The 12,675-nt window shown below is 38.7% G+C and overlaps 1 protein-coding gene and 1 long non-coding RNA gene across 6 annotated transcripts in view; one reads left to right on the plus strand and one right to left on the minus strand.

Annotated features, from left to right (window-relative positions):
- LOC127558947 (galectin-9-like) overlaps positions 1-12,675 on the minus strand; it is a 121,275-nt gene that overhangs the window by 68,764 nt on the left and 39,836 nt on the right. The window contains exon 1 of one of the 5 annotated variants that reach the window (XM_051992355.1): positions 5,547-6,043. The exons of 1 other annotated variant lie outside the window; for it this stretch is intronic. In XM_051992355.1, the coding sequence (XP_051848315.1) occupies positions 5,547-5,917 (371 nt within the window). In that variant the 5' untranslated portion in view covers positions 5,918-6,043. Of the gene's footprint in view, positions 1-5,546; positions 6,044-12,675 lie in introns of those variants that run through there. 3 more of the 5 variants (XM_051992354.1, XM_051992353.1, XM_051992357.1) reach the window with 3 other exon arrangements.
- Positions 1-12,675, plus strand: part of LOC127558949 (uncharacterized) — a 136,041-nt gene that overhangs the window by 57,976 nt on the left and 65,390 nt on the right. The window lies entirely within an intron of this gene.

Below are 12,675 nucleotides of genomic sequence, written 5' to 3' on the forward strand. Positions count from 1 at the left end.
ATGAGGTGTAACAATAACAATGTAACAAGTTTGATTCGAAGCAGAGCTTCATGGGTACTACAGGTGTTTGTCTAAGCTCAGAGACCACCTGATGGCTTTGGGAAACAATTCTTGGATTTGGCTGTGGCTGAGATCATCTAAAGGGAGAATACAAAGGATAGTTATTTTGCCAAGTTCAGGACACAGGCTGCTTGCTGGCCCTTCTAATATCCTGACTGGACAATCTTGGAAAACTGATGGGGTCTACACATGCATCAGATGCCCAGCAAATTATGAACTATTATTAATAAGCACTTTGTTTTTTAAAAGGCATTAAATTTCCCATGACAGTTCCAACACATATTCCTGCTTCTATTTCCCCTTTTGAACTTACTTCTGCTCCTTTCTATGCAGTTTTAAATGTTTAAATGCTTTAAATGTTTATTCTATTACATAAAAATTTTTTTGCAATATTATTACTATATCCTCCTGCAATTCCTTCCCCCCAAAGTCTTCAGTTGTTGTCCTATAACATTTAATTGGCAATCCCACCCCTGTCCAATCTCCTTTTCCATTATATCTTCGATGAACAAATATTTACAATGGTTTCTAGAGCAGCATTCTCAAAACATGGTTCAGGAATCTGGTTCCTTTCAGGAAGTACATGAGGCCAAAATTATTTTCACAACAATACAGACATTTTCAGTTCTAATATAATAAATATCAATGGTATAATCCACATGACAAAAACTCTTTAGGGGGTCCGCAGTAATTTTTAAGAATGTAGAGATCTTAAGACCAAAAAAATTTGAGAACCACTATTCAAGAGTTGCTTTGCTAGAGTGATAAGAAATTTACTAGCATCATGGACCTCTCCTTCAGAGTTTTACTAATATAATACCATCAGACCCATGCACATGCTCTTATTCAGTACTGTACAACTGAGTAGTTCTCTTTTCCCCCATTACCTCCAATTGTACCTCATCAGCCATGGAATCATATGATCAAAGTGTCCCTAACTTCTTCATTCTTACAACACAGATGAGAAACTGTGAAAACCAGGATGCATTTTTCTAGCTATCTTAAACCTTAACCGTAAATATTCTGCAGAAACAAATGTATTGTCTCTCATTGCAGTATTAAGGTTATTTTCCGATTTAAATTATCCTTTGTTCAGATTATAATTCATCTACTTGGTAGATTTTCAAATAAAGCAGTTAGTAACAATCCTTCAGTAGAATTTCTGTGAGAGAGTCACTCTGTGAGAGAGAAATGACATCTAAAAGGATTTTAGATTAGCTTATATAATATATACACATATATATTATATTGCATGTATCATATGCATGTATTACATAAACAAATATGATTTGTTTCAAATGAAGTTATATATCCAACTGAACTTCAAGTACTTTTTATCATTTCGTACTGTCACTAGCTAGTACAAAGGTAAATATTTCATAGTATAGTAAGCTATTATTATTCAATAGGTGACTAAATATTTAAAAATTAATTTCCATCTCTCAACAAGAGAGAATATAAAATTCTCTGAATATTTTCCACTGCATGTTTCTGTGTATACAGTTGCATTTCGTTTTTGTTTTAAATTAAAAATTTACTAGAGTTGGAAAAGATATGTGTGTTCAGTCATTTTTCAAATAACTTTTTATTGACAGAACCCATGCCAGGATAATTTTTTACAACATTATCCCTTGCACTCTCTTCTATTCCGATTTTTCCCCTCCCTCCCTCCACCCCCTCCCCCAGATGGCAAACAGTCCTATACATGTTATATAGGTTATAGTATATCCTAGATACAATATATGTTTGCAGAACCAAACAGTTCTCTTGTTGCACAGGGAGAATTGGATTCAGAAGATATAAATAACCCGGGAAGAAAAACAAAAATGCAAATAGTTTATATTCATTTCTCAGTGTCCTTTCTTTGGGTGTAGCTGCTTCTGTCCATCCTTGATCAATTCAGTCATTTTTCAGTGGAACTTGAATTTACATGACCGCATTTGGGATTTTCTTGGCAAACATCCTGGAATAGTTCACCATTTCCTTCTCTAGCTTATTTTCCAGGTGAGGAAACTGAGGCAAACAAGGTTAAGTGACTTGCTAGGGTCACACAGCTAGTGTTAGAGTTTGGATTTGAATCTAGGTCTTCCTGGCTCCAAGCTTGTCATTTTTCTCATCTAGAGAAGATTATTCTCTCTCAGCTTCTATCTGTCTCTATCTTTCTGTCTTTGTGTTTCTCTGTCTCTATCTCTGTCTCTGTTTCTGTCAGTCTCTCTGTCTCTATCTTTCTGTCTTTGTGTTTCTCTGTCTCTATCTCTGTCTCTGTTTCTGTCTGTCTCTCTGTATCTCTCCCTCCATTTGAATTCAGGTCCTCCTTACTCCAGAGCCAGTCTTCTATTCAAGGCAACATTTAGCTGCCCCAAGAAAATTAGTCTCAAATCCGTAGGTGTTTGCCAGACTTCATTCTACTTAGTTCTAATTCTATCACTTACTATTTGGGTGACTTCTGGCAAATCCTCACTCCTTGGGGCCTCAGTTTCCTCACTTAAAAACATGATAAATTCATCTCATCTGCCTCCCCAGGTCTGTGAGCAGATACGGCCTCAGTTAAATTGACCTTGCCACTTATGGGGTGATATCAAAGGCTCTGGAAACTATTCTTTTCTGAAGCCTGAAGTTTCACTGACAGCAGGAAAGCCTTTCACTGGGCTGCTGGAGACTAAGGTGAAACTACAAATACTCTTAAGAAACATTACAGTTTAACTCAAAGCCACATTAGTTCATTTCCTGGATGAAGGTAACATAGTAGTAACAAAATGATCTTATTTGTATCTCCTAAGCTTCTTTTTGTTGCCTTCTGCCCACAGAGAGCCTGAAAGGGCAGCTGAGGAGATTCTAGGATTCCTCCATATGTCTCCACCTCTTGGATGCTTTTGGATGCTCTTGGATTAGAAGGCAATTCAGAGATGATCTAGTATATTTTTTCATTGACACATCCATACACGGGCTCTCTTGGTGACACTAAATAGGTAGAGCATTGGAGAGCTGGACCTCGAGTCAGGAAGTTTCATCTTTCTGAGTTAGAATCCAGCCAGTCATGTGGGATACCAGGCTGAGCAGTGGTTTGGGATTGACGGTTCTGGTTCCTTCCCATCTCTGCCTCCCTTCTCCATGTGCCCACCTGCACTGCCCCCAGGAGCCTGTGCCTTGGAGGGAGGTAGTGGTCAGCTCTCAGGTAGGAGAGACTGTAAGCATACAGGAATCCTGCCAGTGTTGGTCTTCTGGTCAACCCAATGTCTCTGTGTTGATTTGTCAATCAAAAACTCAGACAAGATTCTCATAAAAAGATGTTATATTAAGTTGGCCTTGATTGCCAAATGATTGGATTTAAACTTTTTAAAAAAGAGTTTAATCTGCAGACAGGAATTCATAAAATCTAAAGTTCAGCCTTGGGGACAGAAAATGGTTAGTTAACATTTTTAAGTGGTAGAAAAAAAGGAATCATCCATGCTAATTTTTTTTCTCCCTTATCTCCTAAATGTGAGAGCCACTCACCAAATGGCCAGCTGCTCCCCCAACTGTCGCAGGCCAGTGGCAGAAAAACAACGTGTGTTTAACCTACAGAGCTAGGGCAGCATCTAGTCATCAGTCTTCCCAAGTCCAGGCCTATAGGAACAGATTCCCCGGCATGAACTTGAGCTAGCATTTCCTGGATCAGAATAGAGAATTTCTCGAACTGAGAACGAGTCCAGTATAAAGCAAGGCTGAAAGAGGGCAAAACAGTGATGAAACTGACCTACTCCATGCTGTGGGAGGAGCTGAGGAGCACAGTTTTTTGGCACTAAAAGTACCTTAATTTAGCATCTAGTTTAATCTGTACAGATGAATAAACTGAGGACCACAAAAGGTTAATAACTCAAAAACTGTAGAAGTAAGGGAAGGGCAAGAAAAGATATGTAGATTTATTAAACATGAGGAACTTTACAAATATTCTCTCAATCTATTCTTACAGCAATCCTGAGATGTAGGTGCTAATATCACCCTCATTTTATTGCTAAGGAAATTGAAACTCAAGAGAGGTCAAGTGACTGGCCCAGGGTCACACACCTTGTAAGTATCTGAGGCAGAATTTGAACTCAGATCTTTCTGGTTTCCCAAGTTTCCTATCTAACTGATTTTTCACAAATTAAATGGTGTCCAAGGACCATTGCAGTCTTAAATCTGCTTTCTAATGCCTTTTCTCCCCTCTCTTCTCCATACACTCAGCTTAATCTGGTTGGGGCCTTGGGACCCTCAGTTTGCTCCCTGGACCTTGGTTTACTCATTTATAAATTATATTTACACACACACACACACACACAAATTATAAATACAAAGTTATTTTAAAAAAACCTTACTTAAAAAGATTCTAGATGTAGAGCTAGGAGTTTATCTATTCAATAGTTCTTAAAGTGCCTTTGGATGGGGGAAACTGGGAGGAGAGACTCCCTGAATCCTTTGGTGGAGGGGGGAAGGTTTTGAGATCAAAATTGGTTTTATAATAATACAAATGTTATCACTCTCTTAAAATGCTCCACTCTTTTCAAAATAATCGCTTGTGTGAAGCTGAATTTTCTTCATGTAGTTCAGCCAAAATAATGTATCATAACAAACAATTATCTTCTATTAAAGTAGACATTAAAAGGATTTACAAAAATATGCAAAAATTATTTTACTTTTCATTTTTTTGTTTTGGAAAATATAATTATTTTCATTTTTAGAGATACTATGAAACAGGTAAATTTTTATTCCCTTTTTAAATTAATTAATTAGTGAATTAACAAAATTTTTAATTTGATTCATTTTAATTTCTAATAAGGCAAATATCATGATCTATAATCTATATAAACAGAACCTCTTTGGGATCCTCAGTCATTTTTAAGAGCCTAAAGGGATACTGAGACCAAAGAGTGTATAAACCACTGGTTTATTCCAACCCCATTACAATATAGATGACCACTAAGGTGTCTTAGGCTTTAAATTGTCAGGCCTGGTTTATGATTTTTCTAGGATTTGGGGATATTTCATGGGAAGATGGAGTCATTCACATCGGAGACCAGGGGCTGGGAAGGTGGAAGGAAAGGGACTCAAAGACAGTTCTGGGTTAGAAATAGATAGCTACCTCCTCCACACACACTCTACTACTGCCTCAAGATTTTTCATCCTGAAGAATACTTAATCATCCTTGTCACAGCATGGTCACTCTTAAGGAAAGATCTCTGGGCCAAAAAGACCATGGGATTGGATCATCTGAAGCTTCAAATCATTTTGCATTCTCTGTGGAGCGGGATGCCTGCTCCCTTTCACCCCCCTTTCTCCCCCCCACAACTCTCCCCTCCCCTTTCCCCCCGCACCGTTCTCTCTAAAGTCAATCATTCTCCCCTATTTCCTCCAGTCACCCAGATGCATGTCCTCAGAACAGGCTCCTTATACATGCATGGAAGTAATCCATGTAACTCTGTCACAGTCCACTTCCTCTATATGGAGCCCACCACAAGCAGAATCACCGGATCCTGGTAGGGGGACTGGCTGGAAGACATTCTGCTGCTGCTGCTGCTCCTATACTTGCAGCTGCTGCAATTACTTTATTAAACCAAAAACTTGGAAAGGGGAGGATGCTTTGGGGAATAGAGACTGATAGAAAACTAACCTGGCAGCTGTTCAAGGGGAGGGCCTTGTTGAAAAGAAGGAAATGAGCAGGGAAAGCTAGGTGAGATAGATGTCTGTAGAAGGGCATTATGCTTTCCATTCTACCTCCAAGAAAAGACCTACCTATATGCCCAATATTTCCTGTACTTAGGTCCATAGATGCAAGGTCATTTCCAGAAACTGAGAACACTAGACTCCCTAAACGATGGCCTTGACTAAGAGGGGTCATATGAGCTGTACTTGAAGGAATCTAGTTGAGATAGCTCAGCCAATAAAATTCAAGACAGCCAAGGTGTTTGTAATTTAGAGAAAGTTTATTTACCTGCCCAAGGGACCTCTGGTAGAGTTCCATCTGAGCAGAAGTAGGGACAGTTTATAAGCATTCTGGTTCAGTCTTCGGTTACATTTGACGTTAAACAGTGGCTCGTCTTGCCCCTTACACGGGAAAAGATAGGGGGTTTACAGTGGCAGATGTTTGACATAGATTATTTTGAGAGAGCTCAGGGTTATCGAACATAGTCAGCCTCCTTATTGTTGATCAGGCACTTTGAAGTGCCAAATACCTCCTTTAATCTAGCTTGAGCAAACATTTCTCCCAGAGCCCAAGGCCCTTGTAGAGGAGGGGGTAGGGGGAGTCCAGTCCTTTGTCCATTTCACCAGTCACAAAGGGAGAAGTAGAAGGAATCTTCTTCTATGTTTTCTAGACAGACTCTCTCATTTGCCAGCAGAGAAAGAATCCAGCTTTCTGGTCCAGGAAGAATCAGCAACAGAGCTTGGATTCACTTCCAAACCCCTTTACTCCAAATCTAGCAACCCTTCTCAATGGGCAGAGCTCCTAAAACATGTGGGATCCCCATTACTCTCCTGGACACTTGATAGAAATTGTCTCTTAGTCAGATGGAACTAGAAGAAATCAGCCAGTTTGTAAGTTCCTTGAGGGCAGGGACTTCATGTTATAGGATTCTAGAAGGAACTTCAGAGGGTATCTAGTCCCACCCCATTATTTTACAGATGAGGAAACTGAGGCCCAAGGAAATTATATTACTTGACCAATAACACACTTATGTCTTCTTGTTTCACTTTAAAAAGCTAGTGTTACAAATGCAGAGCCATAACTAGCAGTTTGGGGGGGGTGGGCAAGTAGCACCTTGTAGAGGGCTGAAACTATTGGATTGATGCACTGAGGTCAGAACAGCTGAGCGCTTGAGGCTAACTACTGATTGGACAATACTCTATGGGCACATGCTTGGAAAATGGTCCTTTCCACTATCCGTACTGGCTCAGTGATTGGTGTATAGAGGATTGTAGGAGGGACTAGGGGGTGGAGAAAAGCTAGCCAGGGACACACTCTTGGCAGTAGAGGAGAGGGAAGGGGGTAGCTGAGAATCTGCTTCTATCCTGTTCAATGCTGTGTCTGGGGACCAAGAATAAAGAGGAAGGACTTTTGCTTATCCTGACTCCGGCTGATTCTGGGGTGTCCTGGGTGCTAGCGTGGTCGTTACAGCACCCAAACAGGATTAAGCCATTTTTTAGAACAGATTCAGTTATGGACGGGGGTAGTAAAAGAAAGGCTTTGGGACAAGAGGTCCTGAAGGAAAGGTGGCACTAGGTGACTGTCCTGTGGTGGGGAGGCAGAAACACTAGAATGCCAGTCTTCAAGGGCCAAGACGCCCAGAACTTGTTGAGATTGCTAACAGGGAATCTGATATCTGGTTGAGTGGGGATAAGTATGGTGCCAGATTGCCATCTGACATCTTTCCCCTTTAACTGAACAAAAGATGGTAGCTGGGTGCCAATTTCCATTGCTTCTGTGCTACTGAGATTAAGTGTTAGACCCTTCTAAAAGTGCATCCCTAGTTTGGAGGGGGAAAATGGGGGAGAAATGAAAAAGCCCGTGAGATTTGTACCTGGCAGAAGGGGGAGGTGTGGAGAGGAAGCAATAACAGAGGAGCCAGTGTGGACAGAGAGAAGGGAGTGACATTTGTATAGACTGCTGATTTCACTGGTCTCTTACCTGACAGGTTTCTATTACTGAGCACCTACTATGGGTCCAGCCCTCTTCTAAATGGAAATGCAAAAGAAATATAAATTATGTTCATTGTACTTAAGAAAATCATTCACAATCATTCAAATTACCAAGATTTTAAACTCCTTTCCCCTCTCATCTCTTGAGGAGGGGAGGAAATAAGAATCTTTAGCTTCTTCTTTTCAGACACTGGGGACTCTGAGTGTGAAAGACTGATCATATGTTCTGTCATGTAAGATAGCTCTCTGGATAGGGGAGATAGATGGAATATACTTTAAAATGAATGTCAATTGAAAACAAAACGCATAAATCAATTTTAATGCAAACACAAAGGCACTAGGGGTCAAAGAAGATAATGTTTGTGAAATATGATACCAATCTGAAAGTGCTATATGAATGATATCACTTATCCTTCAGATTCTAACACAAGAGACCAGGCTGTAGGGAAAGGTTCCCATTCAGGGGTAAGAAAGGGTGTCCAGGGATGATTCTCTCCCAGGCAATCCCTGAACCAGCTCTCTAGGGCAGTACCACTGTAGTCCCAATCTGACCAAGGTGAGAAATAGGAAATAAAATAAAACAAAAAGAGTTGGGGACTCTTAAGACTTTTGATGACAGTAGAGGCAGCCTATGACCAGGCATAATTTGGAGGCTGGAAGGCATGAAAAAAAAACAGTGTCATTGCTAAAGCATCAACAGGGCCTGATCCCTGGAGCCTGGTTGGCTGGACTCAGATCTTGTGCTTTTGAAGGCACTACTTTGTCCCTCTCAAAAGCTCTTAAGTCTATGAACTGGTGTCCTGGTTTTTTAAAAAATATTTTGATAACAATCTTTCATTATAATTGTTTTACCTAGTAATCCCAGGCATTTTGTTTTTTGCATTCAACAATATTCTTTTGAGAAGAAGTTCATAAGCTTCCCCAGCCTGCTGCTCGAGGGCTCTGTAAGCCTGATCTAAGATTTGACGTAAATTAGGGGTGCTTAACCTGGGAATCCATGGATACCTTTATTTCAATATATTTTGTTTTCTTCATAGTCTTTCTCTCACATTCTGTATTTAAAACTATTAGTTTGGGGACTTCCAGCCAAGATGGTGGAGAGGACCCACACATCTATATAAGCTCCGCGTTTTCTCTCAGAATTTATTTCATGACAAGCCTCAGAATCAGTGCTTGACTGAAAAACCCACAAATAATTACCAAGAGAAGATATCCTCGAAATTCGCCAGAAGTCTGTTTTTGCTCAAGGACAAAATGGTTAGACTGGCACAGTCTGAGGACAAGCAGTGGCAAGGAGAGCACGGGCAGGCACCTCATACTGAGCAGATGAAAGGGCGGGGGGTATGACACAACCATTTCTGTGAAGAGAGCTTTAACACAGCTTTGACTACTTTGTCCTGGCAGCAAGGCAGGAGAGAAGCAGAGAAGCTAAAAACCAGGGGGTAAAGACTATAACCCCAAAAAGCTGGCATCTCTTGGGACCTGGCCATACCCACCCAGAGTGTCTCAGCAAGCTCTTAGAGTCTCAGAGTCTCAGTCATTGCTGTCCTGCTAGTGCCTCGCTGCTGCCCCCTGCAGTCTGTAGAGGAAGCTCAGTAATACCATCTAGTCCCTCCTCCCCCCCAAAAAGCAGACTGCATTTGTTTGTTTTTTTTTCCTACTCTGTCTTCTTTGATTCTTTTCTGACAAAATGAGCAAAAAATTTAAACTGACCCTAATCACTGATAACTTCTATATGGATATAGAGCAGACTTTAAACCCTGTGGAGAATAAAAACAGACGGTCTCCAGATGAATGCCCAAAGGGAAATATGATCTGGTTCTCAACACACAAGACTCTCATGGAAAAAATTAAAAAGGCTCTCACAAGAGAGCTAGGAGAAAAATGGGAAAAAGAGAGGGAGGCTTGGCAAGAAAGTCTGGATAAGTCATCCCACTCATTTAAAGGTAGAATGGATAAAGAAATCAAATTTTTGAAAATCAGAATTAGTGAACTGGAAAAAGAAAATAGCTCTCTAAAAAATAAAATTGGGAAAATGGAAAAAAATCCATAGATCAAAACAATTCACTTGGACAATTAGAAAAACATACAACAAAATGAGTGAGGAAAATACTTCATTGAAAATCAGAATCGAACAAATAGAATTGAATGACTTGAGGAGACACCAAGAATTAGTCAAGCAAAACCAAAAAAATGAAACAATGGGAAAAAAAACATCAAGTATCTTCTTGGGAAAACAACAGCCCTGGAAAATAGATCTAGGAGAGACAATCTGACAATTATTGGACTTTGTAAAAAATATGATGGAAAAAAAGTGCCTGGACACTATTTTCCAAAGAGAACAGCCCAGAAGTTATAGAAACAGAAGATAAAATAGAAATTGAAAGAATTCATTGATCACCTACTGAAAGGGACCCTACAATCAAAACACCAAGAAATGTAGTAGCAAAATTCCAGAACTATCAGACAAAAGAAAAAGTACTGCAAGCTGCTACAAAAAAATCAATTCAAATATAGAGGAGCCACAAAAAGGATTACTCAAAAACTAGCAGCATCCACATTAAAGGATCAAAGGGCCTGGAATATGATATTCTGAAAGGCTAAGGAACTTGGTATGCAGCCAAAAATAACTTTCCCAGCCAAAATGAGCATCTTTTTCCAGAGAAGAAGATGGACATTCAACAAAATAAGTGAATTTCACCTATTTTTTGAGGAAAAAACCAGAACTAAACAAAAAGTTTGATCTACAAATACAGAACTCAAGAAAAACCTAAAAAGGTAAAAAGAAATCTTGGGAACAATATTTCTGCTATAAAGATATATAAAGAACACATATATACTTTGCTCTCAAAACTAGAGATGGAAAGGAAATTGTACCCAGAAAAGGGCAAAGTGGGGGTACTACATCTCACAAACAGGCAAAGGAAACCCATTATATCTGAGAGAAAGAATAGAAGGGGATGAATGCAGTGGGTATCCTACTGACATCAGAATTGGCTTAAAGAGAAAAATATTAGACATATTCGATTTCTGGTAAACTTCTCCCACCTCATTGAAAAGTGGGAGGTGAAAAGTGAGGGAAGGAGTAAGCTAAGCAAAAGGGAATACAGAAATTGTGAGGAAAAGGAGTAAGACAGGGGGAGGAATTCTAAGGTAGGGGGAGGGATATTAAAAAGGGAGGGCTATGCGAAGCAAGTGGTGCTCCCAAGTTTAATACTGGGGAGGGGGTTAAGCGGAAAGGAAAGGAGCAAAGCATAAACAGGGGTTAACAAGACAGCAAGTAGTACAGAACTGGTCATTTTAACAATAAATGTGAATGGGGTGAACTCCCCCATAAAGAGGAAGTGGTTATCAGTATGGATTAAAAGCCAGAATCCCACAGTATGTTGTTTACAGGAAACACACCTAAAGCAGGGTGATACATACAGAATAAAGGTAAAAGGTTGGAGTAGAATCTACTATGCTTCAGACAAAGTAAAAAAAGCAGGGGTAGCCAACCTCATCTCAGATGAAGCAAAAACAAAAATTGAGCTAATGTAAAGAGATAAGGAAGGGCACAACATCTTGCTAAAGGGTAGCATAGATAATGAAGCAATATCAATATTAAATATATATACAACAAGTGGTGTTGCATTTAAATTCTTTAAAGAGAAATTAAGAGAGCTGCAAGAAGAAATAGACAGCAAAACTATAATAGTGGGAGATCTCAACCTTGCACTCACAGAATTAGATAAATCAAATCACAAAATAAATAAGAAAGAAGATAAGTAGAGTACTAGAAAAGTTAGATATGATAGATCTTTGGAGAGAACTAAATGGAGAGAGAAAGGAGTACACTTTCTTCTCAGAAGTTCATGGAACCCATAAAAAAAATTGACCATATATTAGGACATAAAAACCTCAAACTCAAATGCAGCAAATCAGAAATAGCAAATGCATCCTTTTCAGACAATGATGCAATGAAAATTACATTCAATAAAAAGCCAGGGGAAAATAGACCACAAAATAATTGGAAACTAAATAATCTCACACTAAAGAATGATTGGGTGAAACAGCAAATCATAGACATAATTAATAACTTCACCCAAGAAAATGACAATAATGAGATGTCATACCAAAATGTGTGGGATGCAGCCAAAGTTGTAATAAGGGGAAATTTCATATCTCTAGAGGCCTACTTGCATAAAATAGAGAAAGAGAAGGTCAATGAATTGGGCTTGCAATTAAAAATGCTAGAAAAGGAACAAATTAAAAATCCCCAGTCAAACACTAAACTTGAAATTCTAAAAATATACGGAAAGATCAATAAAATTGAAAGTTTAAAAAAAACTATTTAATTAATTAATAAAACCTTGAGTTGGTTCTATGAAAAAACCAACAAAATAGACAAATTCTTAGTAAATATGACTTAAAAAAGGAAAGAGGAAAATCAAATTGTTAGTCCTAAAAATGAAAAGGGAGATCTTGCCACTAATAAAATGAAATTAGAGCAATAATTAGGAGGTACTTTGTCCAACTTTTTGCCAATAAATTAGATAACTTAAATGAAATGGAAAATACCTTCAAAAATATAACTTGCCCAGATTTACAGAGAAAGAAGTAAATAGATTAAACACTCCTCTTTTTGAAAAGTAAATAGAACAAACTATTAACCAACTCCCTAAGAAAAAACCCCCAGGACCCAGATGTATTTATATCTGAATTCTACCAATCATTTAAAGAGCAATTAACTCTAATACTATATAAACTATTTGAAAAAATAGGGATTGAAGGAGTCTTAGCAAATTCCTTTTATGACACAGACTTGGTACTGATGCCAAAACCAGGTAGGTTGAAAACAGAAAGAAAATTATAGACCAATCTCCCTAATGAATATGATGCTAAAATCTTAAATAAAATATTAGCAAAAAGAATACAGAAAATCATTCCCAGGATATATGACTAAGTAGGATTTATACCAGG

The sequence above is a fragment of the Antechinus flavipes genome, chromosome 4 (genome assembly GCF_016432865.1).
Source record: "Antechinus flavipes isolate AdamAnt ecotype Samford, QLD, Australia chromosome 4, AdamAnt_v2, whole genome shotgun sequence".
Classification (NCBI taxonomy): Eukaryota; Metazoa; Chordata; class Mammalia; order Dasyuromorphia; family Dasyuridae; genus Antechinus; species Antechinus flavipes.